This window comes from Aotus nancymaae, unplaced genomic scaffold (genome assembly GCF_030222135.1).
Source record: "Aotus nancymaae isolate 86718 unplaced genomic scaffold, 86718_ANA_hifiasm-v0.15.2.pri h1tg000041l, whole genome shotgun sequence".
In the NCBI taxonomy this organism is placed as follows: Eukaryota; Metazoa; Chordata; class Mammalia; order Primates; family Aotidae; genus Aotus; species Aotus nancymaae.
In genome coordinates, this window is record NW_026988455.1 from 7344319 (window position 1) to 7371481 (window position 27163).

Here is a 27163-nt window from a genome sequence, read left to right on the forward strand (position 1 = left end):
TTTCTGTAACATCCTCCACTTGGCTGCCCTCCCCACAGGAACATGTTGTCAACTGCCCTGTTCTTTCATTCCATCACGTGCTCATTTTGTCTTTGTAGGTTCTTCATAGGAAGGGCCAGGCGGCATTACTGTAGTCTTCTTCTCCCTTGTCTGGTAGAGTTGCACCCCACATTAGGTATGCTGGGACTGTCCAGAGAAGGAAGGGTGGGGCTGACAAGGGCGGAGCAGCTGAGGGAACAAAGTGAGAGAGACCCGGGATGACAGAAGAGCAATGGAACACAGGGACTTCCAACCCACAGGGGTATCCTATACCCACATGTAATTTCCAAGTGAAGCCCACCCTCAATGTAAAGGAATGTTTCTGAATGTGTCAAAAAGCCATCAGAGCAAGACAAGCCTGGAAGCTCATTCTGTTCTGGGCTAATGTCTGCCTCGATGGCAAGTCCCAGTCAGAAGCTCTGCAGGAAGCAACACCAACAGCCACGCTCCAATTCCTGAATCTGCTTTATTTCTCTGCATAAGGAACCCTGAACAGGCAATTCAAATTAAAACAAAATAAATATATGAATATTCATGTAAAACTGTCCTTTCTAATGAACAATTATACACCATGTACAATTTCATGTTCACTGGGTGGGTCTACAAAAATGTACCATTCCCAACTAAAAATGCACCAAAATGGTTTCATGCAAACTTATCAAAAGTGACCAAAAATATGAAGGAAAAAACCTGACTGAGAGCACTTCATTTTTGTTTTTTTGTTTTTGTACAATCACAGAAAAATAAAAACATCTAATTTCTTTGTTACATTTAGAGTAAATAATGTGGCCACTGTTTATAATGTTGGTTTATGTTCCTAAAACATCTATGTAGTTACCATCAAAGTGTATCAACATCAAATCAGAAGTGAGCATTACTGAGGGAAGAAAGGGAGGGTGAGAGCACCCGCGTGGTCAGTAGTCAGTGTCGGAGCCCTCGGCGTTGTCCACGTTTCTCGAGAGCATGTAGTTGTCCATGTCGATTGAGCGGCAGTTGTTGATGGCATAGCGCAGGCGCTCGGCCATGACCAGCTGGCTGGAGTACGGGGGCAGCCTCAGCTGGAAGAAGCAGGTCTGTGAGGTAGGCAGACTGTCGTAAGGCTGTGGAGAGAGACCCAGAGCCGTGACTGGGGACATCAGAGTACCATACAGGGGAACAGGGCTGCACATGACCTCTCTCTGCCTTCAAGATGGAATTAACATGGCCACATGGTTAAGTCAAGTGGACACAGAGACTGGGCCAGATAGAACAAGCAGGGGCCCTACTGCACCATAGGCCCTCAAGGCTCTGGGTGAAGATATTCCTTCCTTTCCTCACCTTCTCCAATGCCTGTGTGTGTAAAGTGAGGAGAAGCCCTGACTGGCAGGACTGCTTGAGAGAACACACTGCACACAGTGCCTGGAAGAGGATGAGGGTGTAGTAAGAGGGCACCTGTCCCTCGTACCCATCCACCAAGAGGGTGCAGACTGGAAGCCAGCTGCAGGGATCCCCCAACAGAGCAGGCAGAATGGAAAGAACAACTGTGAGATGCAGCCAGCTTTGGGAGCCTCTTTGCTTCCTCCTCGTGTATATTCTACCTCCTTTGCAGGCCCCATGGCTGCCTCGCACAGCTCACTTAAGGAAGGGGCAGTCAATTAAATCCCAGTCCATCCATTTAACTGATGGTGATACATCATTTAAAATTATGATTATGATGACTAGCAGCAAAACAGAAAAGTGTTCAGAAAAGTGTTCAGGAGGTTAAAAAAAGGCAGAAAAAATTCTAGATACATCATGTAAAAATTTGTACAACTGAGGCAAAGACCACGAGGAATTTCACAAAGGTAAAAATAGCTACTACTGGAGAGACAGGATTATATATGTTCCTTATTTCTCCCTGCAAACAACTATTTCCTAAACAATTTGTAATAACAGTAATGACATTATACTGTTTTTATAAAATTTTAAAAGGTTTGCTTAAAAAAAAAAAAAAAGAACCTGTCTTCTCTCACTCAGCATCCTCTTGAAATCAGCCTTTCTCCCCAGAGCCCCACACCTAGGTAAGCCACTTGTCCTGCAATGGGAGGGGGACGGCCCAGCAGCCCAAAGGCACCACCAGAGCCAGTGATGGATGACTCAGAGCTCGAATGCAGAAAAACCAAAAGCAGCAAGGAAGGGAGGTGCCACTAGGTGGCTCTGATGACTTAAATGTGGGTACTGCAGAAATGATCTAAAAGCCACAAAGGAAATGTCTTCGGTAGTCAGTTACTGAGGCTGACAACTCTGAGGCTGGAGATTAGTGATGGATTAACTCCTAGAAAGGCAGGGGTAGCCCAAGACTGATATAAGGCAAGGATTATTTCCAGAGCTGAATAGAAATAATCCATTTCCTCCTTCCCCACTGCTCTGAAGCAACAAAACAGATTTACGACTTACAGTTCTTGGCAAGTCATGCAGAAAACTTATGGAAAGGCTCTTTTTATAATCCTTCCTGCAGGTGGCTTCTCCAGCAAGCCTAGACCAGGAGCAGAGCAGCCACCTGCAGCCTCAGGAGGCAGCACAGGGAGGAACAGCTTTGGTTACAGCAACTCCAGGGGTAGCTACTAGAAAAACACCAGAAAGCCAGACACTTAAGCTGGCAGAAAGGGCCTGTATGTGAAGAGGCCCCACTTCCCTTACTGTTTTCTGAACAAACATCATGGGTCCTGCTCAGAGAACTTCCCAGCTCATGTGGAAGAGGGGTCTTCTGAAGAGTGGGGATGGAGACAGGGAAGTGAGGCACTCCTCACTTAATGCAGTTAAGTTTTTGGTTTGAGGGCTGTACCCAGTGTTGAGGAGGTAAAGAGAAGGAGTCTGGATAGGTCTGCCTTCAGGAATGGTAGGGGCACTCCAGGAAAGCACCTACAAAGGGTCCCTGAAGATGACTGGCACTGGGCTTGTAGGATGAATAAGTGCTTGCCAGAGATGGAAAGGGGTGTGAGGGAGGACTTACTAAAGCAGAGCGAACAGCTTACATAAAAACACAGAATTTTAAACACACCCTGGTCTACCGGGGAGAAAGGCAAGCAGCCCATTATAACCAGAACATGAGAACTGTCAAGACGTAACATCAGAAAGTGGAGCAGACGCCGGACTATGGAAGTGTTTAAGGCAGTTAAGGTCTTTGGCATTTATTCCAAAGCCAACACGGGGGTCTCTGAAAGGTCTGAAAGGAGCAGAGTGACATGGTCAGATGGGTGCTTAAGAAGGATGACTCTGGCAGCAGTGTGCATTTCAGACTCTAAGCCCTCTTATTCCTAAGCCATCTGTCAAAATGGCAGCTGGGCCAGGGCTCTGTAGCTGGGGCCTTTCATCAGATGGCAGAGATGCAGCCCTGCCTGCCCCACAATGCACACCACACAGGCAGGCGCAGTGTTATCATTGCTCCCTGCATCTCTGGCTTCCTACTGGGGTACACCCACCAGTTAATGGTTAATATCTTCAAGAAAACAAACAAGGCCATGCCTTAGTGCAGGAAGAGGCAGTTTAACTATCCCTCTGGTCAAGTTCAGCTTTAACTCAAGAAGATGCTAGAAGACTTAGGGAAGGCTGCTGGGTGTAATATGCTTTCTACATCCACTTAGGACTTTTCCCACTGAAGCTAAATGATGTTTCTAAACAAATTTTACTCCTTGATTTTTTCATTACTCTGGAAATTGCACATATTAAGCATGAATCAGCAGGCCTACTTGAGGGTCACAGTTTTGTTTCCTCAACATAAAAGCAACACGGGGCAGAGGGCCAGGCGTGTTGGCTCATGCCTGTAATCCCAGCACTTTGGGAGGCTGAGGTGGGCAGATCACCTGCGGTCAGGAGTTCAAGACCTGCCTGGCCAACAAGGAGAAACCCCATCTCTACCAAAATATACAAAAAAATTAGCCAGCCGTGGTGGTGCTCACCTATGGCCCCAGCTACTGGGGAGGCTGAGGCAGGAGAACTGCTTGAACCTAGGAAGCGGAGGTTGCAGTGAGAATCATGCCACTGCACTCCAGCCTGGGCCACAGAGTAACACAAGGAAGTGATAAGGCAGACACTACAAAGGAACAAAAAACAGCTTACTTACCCTATCAACCTTCATGATTTGAAATCTCTGAGAAATGTCAGCAGTGTTGGCTGGTAGTCGAGATCTTCCTGACACAAACCTCATGAAAAGCACCCGCTCCTCATTGGAGAACTCTTCGAGTGTGTGCCAGAACCACTGCACCAGCTGATGCTGCTCATCTACCTCGCGGTACCGTACCACTTTCTTCAAGACTTCTACAGAGATCTCAGGCATCCCACACACCATCTGCTCCAGCTGTTTTGCTGTGAGAAGGGATAGCAGCGGCACAGGAACAATCCAGGACATCCCTTCTCGGACTGCAGCCACCTGCTCTCGGGAGAGGTTGCTCATTCAATGAGTGTGCGTGAACTTGGCACCGCTACGGGCCCCGTGGGGCGGGGTGCCTCCTGCTGCCCGCTCATCTGCTCCCCAGACCCTCCACTTGTTTCTCAGACCTCCAGGCATGAGAGTCAGTGAAAACTGCCCACCCTCCCTGCCTCTGAACCCTTGTTAGAACCTCTCCCTTTTGTGGGATTCTTACACTCCTGGTTCTAGTTCAAGTCCAATTTAGGAGCCTGCCTTCCCTCCATTACAAATCCCAGCCCACTGGGGCCCTCCCTGATGCCAGCCCCACTCACTCATATTCCTAACCACATGTAGCCATGTGCTGTCAACTATGAATGTGTGGACTCTTCACCTCATAAAGGTAAGAAGCTCTTGGGGGACTCATCTAGCTGTCTACTGTTTTTTAAATTTATATTTGTCTTTTGAAAATAGTTATATCCTTTTTGTAAAAATTATTTGTGCTCATTGTAAAAAAATCTGAAAGTAAAAAGGGGAAGTCCTTCTTTAGGAAGGCAACTGAAAAGGCAAAGAATTTAGTCAAGAGACTTGGGTTCTAAATCCCAGCTCCACCAATTATTAACTCTCTTAATTTTTCCATCTGAAAAAAGCAGATATTGCTGCTCTCACATGGCTTTGATGAGAATTTTATATGAGTAACTACATGAAATTCTATGTGACTGGTAATTCCACCCTGCTCTGTTCTCTTAGCATCACAGTGCTGGGCATGGGCAAGTTGGGGAGTGCTAAGTAGGATGCAACCAGGGGCTGCCTTGACAGCCTATTTAGAAAAACGTCTCCTCCAAGACTATACAGTAGTGCATACCCTACAGACTCACCACTGTTCCAGGTTTGTTTCATAAATACGTCTTTGCTCTTGGACAACTCAAAACCATCTACCATTTAAAAAGTCTGAGACTCTGAATAGGGACCATACCTTAAGGAAGTAATTATGTGAGGTGATGGGTATGTTAATTTGCTTCACTATAGCAACTTTTTTACTGTCTATATGCATACCCTATATTATCATATTGTATACTTTAAATATACATAACACAATTTATTATTAAAAAAACTGGGCCAAGTGCAATCAATGGCTTGCCCTGTCATCCCAGCTACTGGGAGGCTAAGGCAGGAGATCCCTGGAGCCCAGGAGTTCAAGGCTGTAGTGAGCTATCATTGTGCCACTGCACTCCAGCCTGGGTGACAGAGCAAGACCCTCTCTTAAAAAATAAAATAATAAAAAACTGGTACTAAGGTTGTCCCATAAGGATCAGGGACTGGCAGTGAAAGCAGTCTCTACTGATAGTAAAGATAATACCCCACCATAGTCTGCCAAACGAAAACAAAAATGAACAAACAAGTTGTTATGCTTGGTGAAATACAAAACAAAAGCTGTCTGGAAAAGAAATTAGGCTGAGGTATGGGGCTGGCTGCTTGGAGATGGCAGAGGGACAACTGAGAACAGCTATGGGATAAACACTCAGTTCTAAGAGATGAAGAGGAAGTGGAAGAAGAAGGGCTTGTTACTAAGAACAGAACAAAGCCAAGGTGGAGCAGAGCACAGCTGTGGAGAAAGAGTGTCTATCCAATCCTCAGAAGAAGGGACCTCAGAAGAGTCTGGACACCACCTTGGAGCCTGATTTGGGGCTTGGCTCTGACATGGGCACTCAGTGCTTTCTTCTGTGAAACGGTGACAGCAATCCTCACCTTACAGAGTAACTATGGGAAAAACAGCACACAAGAGTGCCTAGCACCATGGCTGGCCTGCAGTAGGTTATCAATACATTTCTAGTCAGTTGTTTATTCTCTGAGGATTAAAAATATTCATGAACTGGAGACAAATACTAATTCCTGGCTGTGTAATCGGCATCATTGACAAGACCCAACTTCACTAAGCTAAAGTTATCATTTTTCTGACTGGACTTGGCCCAAAGCCAAAGTGTAGGCAGGAGCCAGGAGTAAGGGGTATGGAATATATAAACTTCAAATTACTAAACTTCTATAGCTTCACAGCCTGGGTCCAGCTCTTGAGAAGACCCCAACATATTCTGCAAATAGAGGATTATTGAAATGGCTATTAATGATTGTATTATCAAAAGAAGGATTTTTGGACACAATATTTCTGTAGTCACTCATTCACACTCCCATTATTTATTAAATGTTTACTTACCTGTCAGCACAGAACAAGGATAACTCAAATGAAATAGAAAATGTATTCTTCATTCAATGTCTTACAAGCTAACTGAAGAAACAAGACCTAAATTCTGGGGCCTAATTCTTAGACCACAACATAGAAATATGTGATACCTCGGCCAGGCATGGTGGCTCACACCTGTAATCTCAGCACTTTGAGAGGCCGAGGAAGGCGGATAATGAGGTCAGGAGTTCGAGATCAGCCTGGCCAACATGGTAAAACCCCACCTCTACTAAAAAAAAAAAAAAAAAAAAAAATAGCTGGGCATGGTGGCACACACCTGTAGTCCCAGCTACTTGGGAGGCTGAGGCGGAAGAATCACTTAAACCCAAGAGGTGGAGGTTGCAGTGAACTGAGATCACACCACTGAACTCCAGACTGGATAACAGAGCAAGACTCCGTCTCAAAAAAAAAAAGTATGTGATATGTTTTGATACTTAAAGAACAGAGGCAGGAGAGGGGAAAGGGAAATCAATGTGAAATCACAAGACCAGCATTTGGGGGTTCATTTATGTGGGCCCTGACTAACCCAACTAGAGTGGGGACACTGAGTTAGGAAGCAGTAAGACATGAGGACAAACAGAACTAAAGAGGAGTAAGAAGACAAGGTCTGAATGCCAGATGAAAACTTGGTCTCAGTCCAACCAAAGACCAATTCACAACTGACGTAAGGCATTCAGTAAGGAGAAGAAGGCCTGAGAAGTCTCTGAATAGAGTTTGAAATATAAATACAAAGCAATCACCAGATGCAGTGGCTCACGCCTATAATTTAAGCACTTTGGGAAGCTGAGGTAGGCGGATCACTTGAGGCCAGGAGTTCGAAATGAGCCTGGCAAAATACTGTCTCTACCAAAAAATAAAAAAATTAGCTAGGCATGGTGGCACGTGCCTGTAGTCCCAGCTACTGGGGACACTGATGCCAGAGAATCACTTGTACCCAGGAGGCAGAAGTTGCAGTGAGCTGAGATCACACCACTGCACTCTAGCCTGGGCAATAGAGGTGAGATGCTATCTCAAAAATAAGTAAATTAATTAAAATAAATAAATAAACATATACATACATACAGAAGAATCAACAAAGTAAATGCATACTAGCAGATGTTGGCATAACCAGTCAGCTCTCATTTGGAGAGAAACCCAAGCATTCATGTATACTTCCCGAGATACTTCATCTCACCTGTCGGTCCATCTCATGAAGTCGATATTCAATGGCCCTCTCCACATATTCCTTCCTATTGGAAAATGTGAGTGGGATACTATTTCCACCAGGGATTATAGGAACCATTTTGCCATCAGCACTCTGGCCAACAAAAGAATCGAGAGGAATCATCTAAGAACAGAAGAAAAAAGAATTTTTATTACATGGTACAAATGACAGCAAAAAACATTTTACACATAAATACAGCACAGCAATAACAAACTCACAATTTTTAAGGATAGAAACAAGGAAAATAAGACAGGTAGGACTGATCAGGCTACTTGATCATCAGGAATGTGATGACTCAGCCAGCTGTAGTTAAAAATGGGACCAAATCTCCCTATTCCCAAATCAGGCCTGTTGAACTCTGATGACCCCAGGCCCCCCACTCCACCTTGGTTTCCTTCGTTCTTCACTCTAACAGGCAGAAAAAAATTAACAGGGAAGGAACAGCTAAGGACAGCAATGGCATAGATACGGCATGGTTCAGCCAGACAGCAAGTGGAAGACTGTATCTCTATTTTACACAGAAACATTCTAGCCTGTGCATACAGGAAGTCAACACCAGCAGAAACATAGACTGGCCAGGATTTACCTCATGGAAACTCTCCTCGGTAATGCCACTGTCTTCAATGTGAAGAATGCTGTTGAGAGTCTGCACGTAGAGCAGATCCACCTCCTCCAGGTCCTCCAGGGTGAGTGGGACACAGCACAGCTGCTTCCACACCAGAGGGGCCAAGTGGAGGTCCAGAGGCTTCTTTGTGCGAATGGCAACCCCCATTAAAATTCCTAAGAACTTAAACTGCATTAAGTGTTCATCGAGGCAGGCAGAGGGGTTAAAAAGGAACCTGCAAAATTAAAGGGAATATTTCAAGCAATATTTTCCTCATTTCTATTAGAAGTAAGTTAGCAACAACACCTACAGTATATGGTCTATACTTGTGCTGTTCAGCATGGCATCCATTAGCCACATGTGGCTATTATTATTTTTTTGAGATGGAATTTTGCTCTTGTTGCCCAGGCTGGAGTGCAGTGGCGTAATCTCGGCTTACTGCAACCTCCACTTCCAGGTTCAAGCAATTCTCCTGCCTCAGTCTCCCAAATAGCTGGGATTACAGGCATGTGCCACCATGCCTGGCTAATTTTGTATTTTTAGTAGAGATAGGGTTTCTCCATGTTGGTCAGGCTGGTCTCAAACTCCCAACCTCAGTTGATCCGCCTGCCTTGGCCTCCCAAAGTGCTGGGATTACTGGAGTGAGCCACCAGGCCTGGCCCACATGCGGCTATTTAAAGTAATTAAATAAAACTAAAAATTCAGTTCTTCAGCTTCCCTAATCACATGTTGAGTTCTCAGAAGCCACACGTGAACTGTGGTTAATGTTTTACACAGCACACAGACTATATTCTGAACTATTTTTAGAAGAACTATGTAAGGGTCTTAAGCTACCTGCTCCAGAATGCCCTATTTCCTAAAATCATTCTGTTTTAAATTTACAAGTCCATGAAACAGGATCCAAAATTCAAAATTTTGCAAATATAAAGATAATATGCAATTGCAAATACTAAATTTTGTGACTTGCTAGCATAATAAAACTTTTAAATAAATTTTGGTGCAGAAAATTCATTACGGGGAGGCCAAGTAGACCTTCAGAAACATAAAATAAGTCAGGTTTCATGATCAAGTCTGAGCCTCCTCTCCCCTCTATATAATCATTGATTGGGTCTCAATAAATACCAAGTCTTGATGGAAGTGTTTCCTCTTTTTTTTTTTTTTTTTGAGATGGAGTCTGGCTCTGTCGCCCAGGCTGGAGTGCAGTGGTGCGATCTCAGCTCACTGCAACCTCTGCCAACTGGTTCAAATCAAGTGATTCTTCTGCCTCAGCCTCCCGAGTAGCTGGGATTATTACAGGTGCGCACTACCATGCCCAGCTAATTTTTGTATTTTTAGTAGAGACAGGGTTTTACTATGTTGGCCACGGTAAAAATCCTCACCTCAGGCGATCCACCTGGCTCAGTCTCCCAAAGCGCTGGGATTACAGGTATGAGCCACTGTGCTTGGCCTGTTTCCTCATCTTTGACAAGAGGCTAACAATATTTACTCCTTAGGGTTATGATAAGGACTGAAGGGGATAACAGGTATAAAGCACTGAAAACAGTGCATAGTAAGCACTCAATAAATGTGAGCTATTATTATTATTTCAGACATGTAATGAACACTTGCTGACTGCCATACCTGTCCCTGTTGTAACCCACTTCTGCGGTGGCATTGGGAGAGGGTATAAGAAGGTCAACAACACCAGTTTCAAGTTCCTGTAGAAGAAAAAATTTTTTGAGAAACGACAATCAAACACATGGAGAGAACACCAATTAAAGATTATACTAAAAAGAATATTTTGAGGAATTTATCATGCTATGTGACAACCAATGATTTCCTAATTTACTTTTGTGGTTTTAGTTTAAAATGAAATTAGGAAATCCCCAATATGGAAAGCATTCATGTATGAAGAACCAAAAGGAATGAGAAAGTTAATCCAGTGCAGGAGTTGTGGTGGCTGTGAGCAGAGCGTAATGATGTTTCAAATAGATTCAATAATGATAGCCAAGCATTATTTTAGTCACAGGATTTACTGAAAAAATCCTTACACTAGGCAAAGCTGGAAAGGACAAAGCTGATCTGGAAGCAAAGCTGCCAATGCGGATCTTAAAATTAGAACTGGTCTAATTTTAAGACCAGTTCTTAACATTTATTTTTCAAACTCCCCTGGAATTTGGCAGTTCTATTTTGTTCTAAAAGCGCCAGAAAAAATCAGAACACATGAGTGCTCCTGGATTTGTCTGTTACATAAATGTGAATATATGCCATTGTTGTTTGCTCTGCCAATATTATAACACAACAGATGGTGAATCATTGGTAGATGTCTAAGAACTGATATTTATGTAGTAAGCTATCTTAACAAACCATTTCAAAAACTGTTGCTCTAATTTACCTATATATCACTAACAGCATGACTTTATATGAGGCTCACAAATACATCCTTGTTACATTTATAAAAACACGCCTCACAGAATGATCACTGAAAACAACAAAATGGCCAGTGGCAGACTAGGTAACTCAGCAGGGGACACTGCAGGAAAATACCTGGCACATCTCTGTGATGGTGTCATCAAACACTCCTCCAGCATCATCAGCCCCTTCTCCAACCAGCTTAACCTTCCACGCTCGGGAAGGGAGACGGAGGTCTGATGCATTCAGCTTAACTACTTGTCTTGCTATTTGGACAAAAATGGGCTTACACTTCCGACCTCTTTAAAAGAAATGGAGAAAAAAAGCAATGAAATACAACGCTTACTGATTTCCCCAAGATCACGTCATAGCTTCCCATCAGTGACTGAAAAAGCTAGTTTAACAGCCAAATACTCTGCTAGGCCCACTGTAATCACACTGGGTACTAGTGTAAGTACTATTACTATCTACCCTACCTTAGAAGTGAGGAAACTAAGGTGCACAGAAATTAGTAATAATATTCATCTGAAAAAGTCCCAGCTAGTGAAACATGCATACATATGCTAACCTGGTTGATATCCTCTTTACAGTAATCTGAGGTCCATAGTTTTTGCCTTGAACCATGGTTTTTCCTATGGAGCGCACCATTGGAAGAGTGTAGACTCTTGGGGCTAACAAAGGCCGAAGTTGTCCCTGTACAATGCCCCAAGTTCCAGCATTATAATGGGATGTGCTGTTCTGTAACAGAAAGTACAGTTATCAGAAATGGTATAATCTAGGCTTAAAAGAAATAATAATTTTCACTTGTAGAATATGCATTATTTTGGTCGGGCACAGTGGCTCATGCCTGTAGTCCCAGCACTTTGGGAGGCTGTGGTGGGTGGACTGCTTGAGCCTAGGAGTTCGAGACAAGCCTGGGCAACATGGCAAAACTCATCTCTACAAAAACACAAAAATTAGCTGGGCATGGTGCTGTATTCCCAGCTACTCAGGAGGCTGAAGTGAGGGGATCACCTGAGCCCAAGGAAGTTGAGGCTTTAGTGAGCTGAGATCATGCTACTACACTCCAGCCTGGGCACAGAGTGAGACCCTGTCTCAACATTATTTTTAAAATTGAAAATAAGAATATACATGCTTTTAAAAATGGACTTTAAAAGCATAAACTCAGGATTAGTAACTATCAGTAACCTTTAAAAAATTTTTTTCTGATAAAATATATACTTGCTATTTTTAAAAACCTTAGAAAATACAGAGAAGGATACACACATGTGTACACAAATTAAGTAATTCCAAATCCTAACATAAAGAGATGGCTTCATTAATAATTTGATCTATTTTTTCCCAGCTCTCTTCTGTATATGTATACATAATATTTTTCACATTGTTGATATCATTTTGAGCTTTCTCGGTTAACTTTACATTATAAATATTTCTCCAACTAATTACAGTTTGCTAACACTCTGTTTAGTGCTGCACAAGACTCTGCTGCCTGGCTGATTATCTATTTATAGCAGTGATTTGTCAAATCTCTCTGTCTCTCGATCTCTCTTTCTCTCTCACACACACACACAAGATAGCTAGCCAGCTTGTTACTGGAATAGTCCATAAAGATAGACAGATCAGCAAAATTTACTTTATTTCTCCAACCTCCCTTTCCCCAGGATCCAAAATGCTAATTTGTAAGAAGAGAAAAAAGTATCTGAAATTTTTCAGATTCGTTTACATAACAACCCTGACTGTGGCTCTAATAGCTTTGTGTGGTTACGTTTTAAAATCATTATTTTTGACTTTGTAGAGATGGCATGCTTAGTGGCTGGGTGCAGTGGCTTACGCCTGTGATCCCAGCACTTTGGGAGGCTGAGGTGGGTGGATCATTTGAGGTCCAGAGTTTGAGACCAGCCTGGCCAACATGGTAAAATCCTGTCTATACTAGAAATACAAAAATTAGCTGGGCGTGATGCCGCATGCCTGTAATCCCAGCTACTTGAGAGGCTGAGGCAGGAGAATTGCTTGAACCTGAGAGGCAGAGGTTGCAGTGAGCCAAGATTGGGCCACTGCACTCCCGCCTGGGCGACAGAGCGAGACTCTGTCTCAAAAAAACAACAACAAAAAAGAAATGGCATGCTTAGCCATTCATATTTGATTTTTGGACAAACCAAATCACAGAATGAATATCACTCTGTGTCCAGCTGCATCATGACCAACCTCTAGACTGTCCCTAACATAGCAATAAAATGGGAATGGAATCGTTATCTTATTAGCCATGAAAAAATTTTCCAAAGGCAGAGGGAAAGGCCCTGGGGCCTGGCGAGCATGTCACGGGCACTGCTTACCACGCCAGTCTGTGCCTGGCTGCTTACCACGTCAGTCTGTTACCTGGTTGTTGGGGCTAAGATTCAGCAGCCTCCAGGATGAGTACATGAGGTCAGAGAAGTGGTAAAGCAGTCGGAGCCTGGCCCGCACCGTGTGAATGCTGACTTCTCTCAGTGCCCCATACTGGGGGGGCACTGTGTCAGGCAGGCCCAGCTGCAGAGGTACTGACACGCCTGTCCAGAAACCAAATGGGCACTTATGAAGGAAACAGCTTTGCTTTCACTTTTCATATTTTGAAAAATTTCAAGCATAAAGAGAAGTTGAGATAATTATGCAATGGACACCCATTCCAACCTCTATCCATCGATTCATTTTAGTTTTGAGTGTGCATTTGTGTTGGTTTTTAAAATGTCTTTATCAGGGGGTAGAGATAAAATAAAATGTCTTTATCATTGTGGAAATGAAATCTGGTATTTTCTCTTTTCATTTCCCATTTATTTAATAGAACTTAGGCAGTTCCTTCACAAAAACAAATAAGTAAATAAAGCCAAATTTTTTCTTTCATATTTAATAACTCTTATCTTCATAATACTCCAAGTATGGGTAAGGACAAGGTAGGCAGTTCTGGAAAATGGAAATGGGAAAATTAGCAGCGCCAACTCCCATATTTGCTAGGGATCTGACAGAAAGTATTCATGACAGAAACATATAGGTGCGCGATTTGTGAAGGTTTTTACTACAAGAATAAGAATTCTGTAAGAAGCAAAGACTCCAAGGCCTGCATCCACAGCTACCCTCCTATAAAAATACACAAAAGAGTAAAAGCAAAATACAAACTCACTTGAGTTTCCTATAAATAAAGACTGGTACAGTGCAATTCCTACAGATATTATTATTACTCTTAGTAAAAACTAACATTTACTGAGTACCTTCTATGTGCCTGACACTATTCTATGAGCTTTACATGAATAGGTCCACTTAATTCTATAGCTATTTGCAGTAGGTGTTATTATTATCCTCATTTTACAAACAAAACACTGAGTCCCAAGGTCACTCAGATCATATGTGGAAGAGCTGGGATTCGGCAATGTGGCCCCAGAACTTGAACCTGTACCTGTCACACTAGATAGCTTCTGCCCTGAAGTGGAAGTGAAATCCCTCTGAAGCCACTGAGTACCTTAAATTGCTGGTGTGTAAGCAGCCTGATCATTGTAGATTCTGTTAATAGAAACCATTTCTTCCTTATTTGGAATCTATCTGGCATTCCCACTTGGCTCTCCTAGATATCTAAGAAAAAAAAAAACCCTATGGGGTATCCTAGGGATATCCCCTAAGAAACAGAGGGGTTAACAAAACTGGAAGAGAATGCTGAGCTCTTAGGCACAAATTTGCTTCAAAGAAATTCTAGTGCCTCAGATGCCAAAAGATGGTAGAAAAATAACGCTTGAGGGCCTGGATAAGAAACGGCCCATTGGCCCGGCACAGTGGCTCACTTGAGGTCAGGAGTTCAAGAAAGTCTGGCCAATATGGTGAAACATCATCTCTACTAAAAATATAAAAATTAGCCAGGCATGATGGCTCATGCCTGTAATCCCAGCTACTTGGGAGGCTGAGGCAGGAGAATCACTTGAACCTGGGAGGTGGAGATTGCAGTGAGCCAAGATCGCATGCCACTGCAGCCTGGGCAACAGAGTAAGAGTCTGTCTCAAAAAAAAAGAAGAAACCGACCAAATATGAAGAAATGTGTAAGAATGACAGTTGTCACAACATTAAGGTAATAGCTGCATCTAAAGGGAATGGAAGACAGATCAAATCAGAAAGGGCCTACAGTTGGGTGTTAAGTACACAAGTATGCATTACAGTTTGCTTTAAATCTTTTTGTAGATATACAAAAATTTAATAATAAATTAAAAGTAAAACAAAAAGCTAGAAGTAGCCCACCAGTCTTGCTAAACACAGGAATAAAATGGCAGCAAGCTGATTTCCTGTGTCAATGCACAGACATCATGTTTCACATAGTTAACTAAGGTGGGGAATTTGACAAATGGTCTCAGGGCTTTTAATCTTTATTTCTAACAATGGGCTTTAGAAAGCTATAATTTGTCATTTCTTTTATTATTAAAAATACTGGCCAGGCACGGTTGCTCACTCCTGTAATCCCAGCACTTTGGGAGGCCAAGGAGGGCGGATCACGAAGTCAGGAGACCAGCCTGACCAACATGGTAAAACCCCGTCTCTACTAAAAATACAAAATTTAGATGGGCATGGTTGCATGCAACTGTAATCCCAGACTCAGGAGGCTGACGCAGGAGAATCACTTGAACCCGGGAGGTGCAAGTTGCAGTGAGCCGAGACTGCACCACTACACTCCAGCCTGAGTGACAGAGTGAGACTATCTCAAAAAAAAAAAAAATACTGGCTGGGTGTAGTGGCTCACACCTGTAATCCCAACACTTAGGGAAGCTGAGGAGGGTGGATCACTTGAGGTCAGGAGTTCAAGACCAGCTGGGCCAACATGGTGAAACCCCATTTCTACTAAAAATACAAAAAATTAGCCAGGAATGGTAGTGCACACCTGTAGTCCCAACTACTTGGGAGGCTAAGGCAGGAGAATCACTTGAACCTAAGAGGTGGAAGTTTCAGTGAGCTGCGATCACACAACTGCACTCCAGCAAGGGTAACAGAGCAAGACTCTGTCTTAAAAAAAAAAACTTAGTTGCTGCTAAAATTATAAATTTTTGCTTGCCTAAGTAATATGTATTCTTTTTTGAGGGGTGTAGAGAGGGCCTGCTTCATACCGATGTCAGCAGGAGAAATGCCTGCTATGAAAACGCTTTCAGTGTTCGTAGCACAAAGAATGTTTTGGTTGTGTGGCAGAAGGCTTGATGGTTTCACAATGATGTTGAATACAGTTTGGAACTGGCAAGCAGACGGTGCCATGGTGTACTGCTCAAAGAGAAGCTGCAGGAGCATGACTATTTCCTTCCTCACCTGGTGCTCTTGGCGGGACAGGTGGCGCTGTCCATGCAGCACTGTGGCAGCGGCCAGCTGAGATCTGCCGAACATTTTTCCCTTGCAGACCTGTTACCAGGGTTGGTTCTCGAACATGGTTGGTGTGGCCTAGGCCAAGCTGGGAATTAATCACAAATATACAGAAATTCAAATAGAAGGAGGAAGAGAGGAAGTGAATATAAAATTTTTCTTAGATGGTGGCAGATATAAATAAGTTAGTAAGTGTCTCACGCATCAGTATCAATAATAAAATACATTCTGATTTTCTCTATCGTAACAGTCATCACAGCTCAGACTGTCTGCTAAAAACCAAGCTGGAACAAGGCCATTCCAAATGCAGCAGATGAGTCTTAATGACTAAACACATCCTTGGATTCCACTTATGGAAAGGAAAAAAATTATTGGAAAGTTAAGTAATAACACAATGATCTATGGAGCTTTTACTTAAAACACGCCGATTTCTGTGTAACAATAAACAAACATCTATAAAAACATATATGGAAGCAACTTCTTATCTCCAAATCTCTATACTTAGGGTCTGACTGGGACAGCCAGTGTTTCAGTAGCTAAGCAAATCAACGTCATTAGGAAGGATCATGTCAAGGCACTGCCAGGAAACTCCCAACGGTGCCTCTAATATTAACTCTCCTCTCAGAGAGGCAACATTCAACCACAATGATGAGTAGCTTCCTTGTCTGTTAATGTGGTCACGAGGAGACCACAGGAGCCAAAAACTGAGGCCACTATGAATAATGCTAGACCTTCAACTTGAGGATCCCTGGCACTACAGGTAGCCAGACCCAGAGAGGATTTATGGAGGAAGGGGAGGTGGTTCTGCATGTGGAGCTACAAGTCACTGTCATAACAAGCATCTCAGACATCTCACACCAAGGTCTCTCCTTCCTTCATAAATAGAGGAGGGTGAACACATCAACTTCTTGAGTCTCTTTATCAGTCATAGGCTCAGTTTAACCCTACAAATAATGGGGGTGACAAGACCTCCTGCATAAATCTAAAGATATTTTGTATACCATCATATTATAAAATATAAAAATATTATTGTTTCATTCTTTTTCCCAGATCAACTGATGTTCTCAGGACCTAATCTCACATACTGCTGTAGTAATGATGATAATGTTGACAGTAACAAATCCTTGCATACTGCAGCTTACTACATGCCAGGCACTTAACAATGTGCATAGACACACACATATATACTCGGTTAATCCCCTTAATCACTTTGCTGTACTACCAGCATTTCTTAAACCATGGTTTAATACTTCTCTCTTGGCCACAGTCAAGAGAGAAAGACATAACTAGACTTACAAAATAATCAGTCCCATGGCAAAGTGATATGCTTGGAGCGTTGTAGTAGATTATGAATTTCCTAGCTTATTTCTTTCCCCAGTTGAAGAACACTGTCAGGTTTCTAGAACATGAGAGGGCAGCAAGCAATGTAAGTATTTACCTGCCCTTCTGAATTGCTCCCCCAGGCATACACATCTCCATTTGATGCCAAAGCAAGTGTGTGTTCAGCTCCAACTGCCACATCTTCAATGACGACTCCAGCCAGGACAGGGATTTGTTGCGGTCGATTGTGATTTCGAGCACGCCCTTCTGGCAAGCCTATCAGGCGATCTGAAAAAACAAAACAAAAACGTGGAAATGTTACGGACAGCACACCACAGTCCTTTTCTATTTTCTGATCATTCATTTAGCTTCTTATGGTGGAATGGCAATGACGCAAATAACTCACTGAGGCTAAAGTTGCTATTCTGGAAAGGTACACCAAATTCTGAATAAATAAAAAGTCTGAAGCTGTTTCTTTGCATAATGTCACAGGCTCTTTATTCATACAAATTTTTAAAAAGTTATATCCTAAAATCGGTAGCTTATTTCAAACTAAGACGCTTCTCCAATATCCTCATATTTGAAAAGATGGAGTCTGACTGACATAGTTCAGGCCCTCAAGTTTCTTATGTGTGTTTTTTTTTTTTTTGGACAGGGTCTCACTCTACTCTATCTCCCAGACTGAAGTACAGTACAGTGGTGTGATCTCGGCTCACTGAGGCCTCAACCTCTTGGGTTCAAGTGATCCTCCCACCTCAGCCTCCTGAGTAGCTTGGACCACAGACACCTGCCACCATGCCCAGCTAATTTTAAGTTTCTTATATTCTTAAAAAAAAAAAAAAAAGAGATCATTCAACTTGTCTTGTTCTCAAATTTCCAATCAACCTCTCCCTTACCTTGCCAAACTTCTAGAGGGTGTTAGCCAGTCCCTTCTGCACAAAGTCTGCTAGGTCCATTTGGCTGAGCTGCCTTCTGCAGTCTAACTTCCACTTTCTCCACTGCACTGAAATTCTACTCTCCAAAGTCATGAGTTAGCTCCTAATTGCCTACTGCAGTGGCTTCTCTTCAGGCTCCAGCCCATGGGAACATCATGCAACCTTCTGATAATGTGGCCTCAGTATTTCCTGCCTCTCAGGGACTGCACTGCCCTGGCTCACCAGTGACCTTTCTTCCCACTCCTTTCTCCCAAGTCTTCTTTTTTTAATCTATTTTTTTGAAATGAATTTTCGTTCTTGTCACCGAGTCCAGAGTGCAATGGCACAATCTTGGCTCACTGCAACCTCTGCCTTCCAGGTTCAAGCAACTCTCCCTGCCTCGGTCTCCCGAGTAGCTGGCATTACAGGTGCCTGCCACCGCACTTGACTAACTTTTGTATTTTTAGTAGAGACGAGTTTTCACCATGTTGGCCAGGCTGCTCTAGAACTCCCGACCTTAGGTGATCCGCCTGCCTTGGCCTCCCAAAGTGCTGGGATTAAAGGCATGAGCCACTGTGCCTGGCCCTCTCAAGTCTTCTTCCTGTGCTCACCTGCCCTTGACATCACATTCCCCAGAGCTATATTCTCTTCTATTCTCAATTCTGTACTCTCTCTCTTTCTCTCTCTCTCTGGGTTTTTTCAATGATACAAATAAGGATTTAACTCTTACCATTATGCAGCTAATGTCCTAAACCTACATCTCTATGACCAATCCTTTTGGAGTTCCAGATCTAAATTCTCAATAGCCTAGTGGACATTTCCACACATTTATCTAGGGCAAATGGGTCCATTCAACATAACTAAAACTAAGCTCTTTACCCCTCCTTACCCCTAGAAACTTCAGTCATGGTTTACTTCCTCTTCCTTACACCTGTCTCACATATCCCTCAGCAACTACCCTTGCCAAGAATCTCCATATAAGTGAATTTACTGCCAAGAAGTCCCACTGTGAATGCCTGGGTTATGAACCTACTCAAGATTTGAACCCAGAGTGCCTATGAATTCCTTCAGTTCCTAAGATCTGCAGCCGCAACCCCTAGAAGGGATGGAGAATGAGGCAGGACAGAGGAGCTCTGGTGGTCAAGGCAGTATTTGTGGCAGCATGTCAGGGAAAGCAGAAAAGAAGAGAGGATGGCCCTTGGCAGAGAATCTTCTAGCAAGAGTACAGGATCTGGTATAAGGGGTCTTAATGGGGAGAAGAGTTTGTCTTAACAATAAAGTTCATGAAAGCAGAGTGTAAAATTATCCAGTGAATGAAGGTAATAGTGGCTACTCACCACCTAAAACAAAAAAAAGGACTCAATTTAGAGCACATTCTATGACACTGGAAGGCAAATGTTTATAATGCATGTGTAGCCAAACAAATAAGCTGAAAAATGTCTTACCTTGACCAAATGTATATACATGACCATCTTTGGTCAAAGCAACAGAAAACTGAGTTCCACAAGCAACCTTTTTTATTCCAATTCCACAAAGGACATCAACTTTCTGCAAAATAAAATGGTAAGGCACACAACTTTAAGAAGAAGAAAAAAATGACTCTTGAATTTGCCTAATGGCATGTAACAATAACTATCTTCCAACAAAAATACTAATTGTCATCTACCTGTTCAACCCAAATCCAAAGCTGAAATGTTATTTTCTCCTACTCCTCTGCAAACTAATTGAATTTGGAGGAGGGGGTGTGCAGGGACAGGGGCAGTTTGACTAAAATCCCCAGGGCCCTATGTGAAGCAGAAACATTCCTCTGGGTAACAGAGACCACAGGGAATTCCATGACCTTTTAAGGAACACTAGAAGATCATGTTAGTTTAACTTTGAAGCTTTCACAGGTGACAATAACTGCTTTATATATTCCCCCAGAGAGGGCTTTCCTGCCTCTCTGCATCCCTAGCTGAATATTCACTAGTCTAGCTATCAGGATGTCACAGACTATAAATGGTGGTGAACCCAAATATAAACTGAAGCCTTGTAAATCACACTGATGATGAAATGTGTCAGGAAAACCCACATAAAAGAATCAGATAGGAAGTCTTCTGTGGAGCCAAGAAATATTCTATAGTGTGAATAACAGCTTCTAATTTCTTTATTTATGGACTCATATTTCCTTTGAATTGTTGTTTAAAAGGAAATATGTACCTATGTAATTCAGTGGTAATAATAAGCAGACATGGCAGCTGCATGCAGAGAGTTACAAAGGATTACTCATAGTTCTTTCCATGACACCCTACAGATATGCTTCTAACTATTTCTTCTCTACATCAGAGGTCCTACAGCGTGCCACTCGTTTAGAGAGACAGAAGCTTATCTTTGCAGAAGCTATTAACAGCTTACTTAAAATCAAGACCTAGCATGTGGGCATTCAAGAATGCACAACAGAGGCTTCTAAACTTCATTACGAATTACCAAAAATACTAAAGGTAAATTATTTTCAACTAAAAATAACTACTGACATAAATGAAAACTCTTTATGTTGTCTGAAAACCCAGATTCAAGGCAATACTGACCTGAGGTGAAGATTTCGCAGTGGAATTTCCTAAGCCTAGTTTTCCATAGTCTCCATCTCCAAAAGCCCACACCATGGAGCCATCTGCCGACACTGCCAAAGTGTGATTTAATCCACAGGCCACCTGAAGAAATAACAGTAATTGGTAGGGCAAATCACAAGACCTAAAACACATACCCTTCCCTTTGTCCCCTCTCCCAGTTTGTGGGACTCTTTTTCTCAACTTCAGTGAAAAACCTGGCTATGTTTCCAAATATCTACATTGGTTCAGAGCATACTACAAATGGTAACCAAAATAAGTCAACAGGAAGTAATTCCTAATGTGCACATGTAACTTTTTTCTTTAAGGTGAGATCCTTCAAATGTCTGTGGCTAAACCATAATCAGACAGTACAAAAGATAGGGGAAAAGTATACATAACTCAAAAATACTCATTCATATTGAAAAGTATCTAAAGAATGATATAGAAAAAGTCAAAAACATTTCCTTGTTAAGGGACACTCTTGATGTATACAAGACAGAGGTAATTACTGCTTAGGAGCAGTAGCTACCAGTGATGTTGCAATTCAGCCATCCAACTCAAGGCTACCAGACAGGAGCCACAAGTATCTGTACTTTTTAAGGATTTTTCTTTTCTTTTTTGAGAAGGAGTCTCGCTCTGTTGCCCAGGCTGGAGTGCAATAGCACAATCTTGGCTCACTGCAACCTCTGCCTCCCAGGTTCAAGCAATTCTCCTGCCTCAGATTCCCCAGTAGTTGGGATTACAGGTGCCCACCACCATGCCTGGCTAATTTTTGTATTTTTAGTAGAGATGAGGTTTCGCCATGTTCGTTAGGCTGGTCTGAAACTCCTGATCTCAGGTGATCTGCTCGCCTTGGCCTCCCAAAGTGGTGCCCGGCCCTTTTTAAGGGTTTTACAGCAAGTGGTATTAGTATGTTATGGAGGGGGGTTTAAAAATACTCACATCCTGAAATAAGGGTTACATTTGGTTTGCCATATAAACAAACTTGAACTAACTTAAAATATGAATTTCACATTGGCAAACAATTAAAATGATCAATTAGACCATAACAAAATGTACATGAGGTTAGGTACAACTGGTGATCCTGATCTTTCTGAAAGGAGACTGTCTAAGTGAACACAGAAGAAATGAAAAACAATGATCAATTAGAAAATCTTATTGGTTTATTCCATGCCTGTCCAATCTGATATCCCTCGAGTGCAGTCACTCTCTCCGGAAGCTTTTTGTTAGAGGTATTTCCAAGACCCAGACGACCATAGTCACCATTCCCAAAGGTAAACAGTTTGCCATCTGAAGTTACCACTGCTGAGTGCTTGAAGCCACAAGACATCTAAGACAGAACCAAGGAGAAAAAAAACTTTTAATAAGAAAAACTAAGAAAAAAGCATATCTGCCACTTTTGGTATTAAGCAATAAATCTTATATAAACTGCACTGAAAACTGGCTCTTCAAAGACCAATGCTTTTTTTAAAAAATTTTATTTATTTATTTTTATTTTTAATTTTTTTTTTCCTCGCTCTGTCACCCAGGCTGGCGTGCAATGGCGCAATCTTGGCTCACTGCAACCTCCGCCTCCCGGGTTCCAGTGATTCTCCTGACTCAGCCCCCTGAGTAGCTGGGATTACAGGCACCTGCCACCATGCCAGGCTAATTTTTGTATTTTTAGTCTCGAACTCCTGACCTTGTGATCCACCTGCCTCAGCCTCCCAAAGTGCTGGGATTACAGGTGTGAGCCACCTGGCCCGACCCCTATTTTTTTAATTTTAAAGAGATAGCATCTTGCCCTGTCACCCAGGCTGAGGTACAGTGGTGGGATCACAGCTCACTGTAGCCCTGAACTCCTGGGCTCAAGCAATCCTCCTACCTCAGCCTCCCAAGTAGCTGGAACTACAGGCATGTACTACCACACCTAGCTATTTATTTCTATTTTCACTTTTTGTAGAGCCAGGGTCTTGCTATGTTGTCTAGGCTGGTCTCAAACTCCTGGCCTCAAGCAATCCTCTTGCCTCAGTCTCCCAAAGTGTTAGGATTACAGACATAAGTCACTGCATCTGGTCAACCAGTACATAGATATGTCCAAGTTGCTCTCCTGCTCTCCCAAGTCTGACCTGTCTCAGCCTCAGGAAGCCCAAGCTGAACGGCATACCCTAACTACTGCTACTCTTCAGCTATGTACAGATGATCTAGACTAAATGAGATAATAAATGGGGACACTGTTTGTAAACTGTAAGGTGCTATACAATTTTACAATATTATTTTAGAACACTCTTTTCCAGAATGCTTATGAACTTAGCTTTCGTAACAAAAATGATAGGTTAAAAGCAAAGTTTTCCATTTATCTGTGTATTAAGAACTGTGTGGCAGAAGCTAAACCTCACAATATTCTTTCTAAGAGCCTGCAGCACCCTAGTCTGTGCTAACCAGCTGGCTCGAGAAAAAGACCATTTTAACACCAAAGACAATTCAAACGTCTGACAAGCTCAAGAATGAATCTGAACATCCAAAACAAATGGATCTCTTATAATGATTGTGTAATATATTTTTACTATATTTTCTGTTACCTAACTTTAAGGAATCTGTTTAACAACTAGTGTATTTATGTTGAAAGGCAAATTTATTCATTTCCTGCCTGACCTGCACCACTTCTTCTCCTTGTAAAGCTTCGATCTGTCTGGGCCGCCGCTGCCTGTCGCTGTTCCCATGGCCAAGTTTACCATAGTCACCGTCTCCCCAGCTAAAAACCTCACCACTTTCAGTTAGGGCCATAGAGTGCCCATCAGAACCACAGGAAGTCACCAGCTGGGTCACGACAAAGCCTGGAACAGAACAGAAACCCAACAGGAGTCACTGGATGTTAAAATGCTCCTTTATACTTGCAGCTGCTACTGAATGCCCTCAATCAAAAACCACGAAAATGGTACTATGAAAATAAGAATAATTTCATTAGTTTTTTTTTTTTTTTTGAGATGGAGTCTCGCTCTGTCACCCAGGCTGATTGCAGTGGTGCAATTTTGGCTCACTGCAACCTCTGCTTTCCAGGTTCAAGCAATTCCCTAGCCTCAGCCTCCTGAGTAGCTGGGATTAACAGGCACACACCACCACACCCAGCTAATTTTGTAATTTTAGCAGAGATAGGGTTTCACCATGTTGGCCAGGCTAGTCTTGAACTCCTGACCTCAAGTGATCCACCCACCTTGGACTCCCAAAGTGCTAGGATTACAGACAGGTGTGAGCCACAGTGCCCAGCCCTATTTCTTTAGTTTTAAATTGAATTTTTAGCCATAACCTAGCAAAATGGGAGCAGTCACCTAAAAGAATGATGTTGACAAGGAAAAGGAGAATGACAGCAATAATTATAGTCATTAATGACTGGCTATGCTCTAGCCACTCCTACAAATGCTTTACATGGATTACCTTATTTTCTACTTGCACAAAGAACCTATGCAACAGATACTAACACCCCATTTTTACAATTGGGAAAACTGAGTCACAAAGCAGTCTTATAGTCTGTGCAATGTCCCAGAGCCAAGGACCAGCAGAAGAGATAGGAACCCAGCACACATTCTCATTTCTACTGCTGTGCTCTTCACACCCAGATCACAAGGAAAAGAACTTGAGCTTCTAGGAACTTGTTTTGAACTCATAGTTACTTGCATACTTTTACATACAAAACCATCTATGTTCTCTTTGTAGGCTTCAGGGTCACTAGGAGTTCAGTTAATGAGCAAGGCGGGGGCTCGTGCAGTGGTTTCTCCAAAGTGCTCTCTCTCCAAGTCACACAGAACTCTGACGAAGATGTCGTTTAAAGTCTTCAGCACATTTGCAGATTTCCATACAAACTGATTTTTAATTTTAATAAAACACATGCATGATTGCTACTGCTATTAACATCTGTCTACCTACACTTTTGCAATTTTTAAGCATTTGTTTACAATCTTCAGTGGGCCTCAAAAAGCATTATTTATATTTTACTGAATTCTAGCATTCCTATGATAAATAACTTGCCATATAGCTTAAAATATGGAAATTAAGGCTGTACATATGCCTAAATAAGGATTTCAATATAAGTGAAAACCTGATATGATTTTATCTAGAAAAGGTTTGAGAAGGGCAAATGTTTGCATGACCAAACCTACAGTTAGGCCATAGGTTCTAACCAGCTTTTAATTAAGGACAATGTTACCTTGTAAGGCTGAAATAACTGTCAGCACATGAAGGTCATCTGAATTTCCTTGTCCTAATCTGCCATAACTTCCTTCCCCACAAGCCAACACTGTGCCATTGGCCTGGATGACAAAGGTGCAATTCTGACCACAAATGACCTAGTAGAAAAACACAGAATTAAATATTTTATTCTTTATTATATAACTTTAACATGCAAATGCTTGAAATAATTCCACATATACACAGATGCCTTTATCTATTCTTTTATCCTTTTACTAAAAGGGAAGAGTTGATATAACTATGTAGTTCCTTAAGTCCTTGATGACTATAAGCTGCTTATTTAACCAAGAGATGGATGAGATTCATCTGACTATTTAAAATAGTTTAGAAAAAAATGGATGAAAGAAAAAGGAAGGGGTGATGGGGCAATACTAAAGACTGGGCTAGAAAGAAGCAGAAACTGGTGGGAACGTACATAAGAACAAGTCATACATCCTGGGACGAGCTGAGGCAGAGAAGAGCAAAAGAGAAAGCAGTGGCCTCAAGAAGGGTTTGGCACTATATCATACCAGGATTATCAGAAAAGGAGAGTGGTCGAAAAAATCTGGCTAAAGATCCTAGGAAGTTTATAGCACCAAAGAGAAAATCACTAATTAGGAATATCTAAACTTCTATAAATACATACTGGGCAGGCCTAATACATCATGTTAGTTCCTTAAACTTGAAAGAAAAATTCAGAAATTTGTTAACTTCTTAAGTCTGATAGAAACCATAGCAAGTTTTTATTTGGAAGCTATATATCATGACTTTCTTTAATCATTTCTCACAATAGATAATGAAATGGACAAGCTTTATCTCACAGTAAGACAAGCAAAAGAACTAGAATTTTCAGTTCCCATGTTTCTTTTCTATTTTTTTATTTTATTTTATTTTTTTATTTGTTGCGGTTTTAATTTTTTTAATTTTATTTTTCTTTTCTCACATGTTTTTACAGGAATCTTTTCTATTTTTTACCCTATTAGTTACCTGTTGGGCCTGTGAGAATGAGGGAGCTGCTGCAGGTACCATTACATTTCTTCCAGCTTCTGCCAGCTGTCCATGCCTGCCAGCACCCCATAAGTAGACATCACATTTACCTCCCAGGTGCCAGTCCTAGAAAACCACAATCATCTCAAAATTAGAGTCATCCATTCATTCAAATAGACAGGTACTAAGTACCAAGTGTGTGCCAGCCTGTATGGGAGACACCAGGGCACAAACATACAAGCACTTAGAATCAAAACATTTACTGAGAACCATCATACAGTTATCTTCATCTTTACTGACCTCAGGTCTGGAAGTTGCCCAAGACATAATTTGTTCATCCATGCCATTAATCCATTTACTGTTATCCTGCAAAACAGGGGGTACATAGTGATCAATTCTGCTTAGTCAAGATTTATCTGTTCTTAATTAATCACAAAGTTTTCATCTAATCATTGCCTTATTTCCAAAAAACAACATGGTAATATTATGAGAAATTAAGACTGGTTTTATGCATTGTCACTATTTCCTTTTATTATAAACACTTTCACTATCAGTACGGCATTGGTGATTCAAAGCTAACCATGTGTCTTCTGAACACCCACAGATACAAGGTCATGTGCCTGCACCCCTATAAACTCTTTGTGTAGCTGTGGGCAAATGACTTCATCTTTCTAGGCTTCAGCTTTCTCATCTACAATATTACAGAATTTGGTCAAATGGGCTTAGAAGGACATTTCCTGATTAAAATATTCTATATTTTACGTGCTACATGACATTTCAGTCAACAACAAACTGCATGTATGAAGATGGTCCCATAAGATTATAAAACCTTATTTTTATTATACTTTCTATGTTCAGATACACAAATACTTACCATTGTGTTACAGCTACCTAGAGCATTGAATACAGTAACATTCTGTACAGGTTGTAGCCCAGGAGGAACAGACTATACCATA

At 41.9% G+C, this 27163-nt stretch overlaps 1 protein-coding gene across 8 annotated transcripts in view; it reads right to left on the reverse strand.

The window, feature by feature from the left end:
- Positions 1–486: 486 nt before the first annotated feature.
- The window catches only part of HERC1 (HECT and RLD domain containing E3 ubiquitin protein ligase family member 1), a 211810-nt gene continuing 185133 nt past the window's right edge, over positions 487–27163 (reverse strand). For all 8 annotated transcript variants that reach the window (XM_064361400.1, XM_064361396.1, XM_064361399.1 and 5 more), the window contains exons 62-78: positions 26508–26573; positions 26208–26333; positions 25201–25339; positions 23652–23833; positions 22192–22347; positions 20997–21119; positions 19875–19977; positions 17634–17803; positions 16145–16283; positions 13217–13386; positions 11409–11578; positions 10976–11141; positions 10070–10146; positions 8432–8684; positions 7816–7968; positions 4121–4426; positions 487–1139 (exon numbers count right to left, since the gene is read on the reverse strand). In XM_064361400.1, coding sequence (XP_064217470.1) covers positions 954–1139; positions 4121–4426; positions 7816–7968; positions 8432–8684; positions 10070–10146; positions 10976–11141; positions 11409–11578; positions 13217–13386; positions 16145–16283; positions 17634–17803; positions 19875–19977; positions 20997–21119; positions 22192–22347; positions 23652–23833; positions 25201–25339; positions 26208–26333; positions 26508–26573 — 2685 coding nt within the window. In that variant the 3' untranslated portion in view covers positions 487–953. The remainder of the gene's footprint in view (positions 1140–4120; positions 4427–7815; positions 7969–8431; positions 8685–10069; positions 10147–10975; positions 11142–11408; positions 11579–13216; positions 13387–16144; positions 16284–17633; positions 17804–19874; positions 19978–20996; positions 21120–22191; positions 22348–23651; positions 23834–25200; positions 25340–26207; positions 26334–26507; positions 26574–27163) is intronic.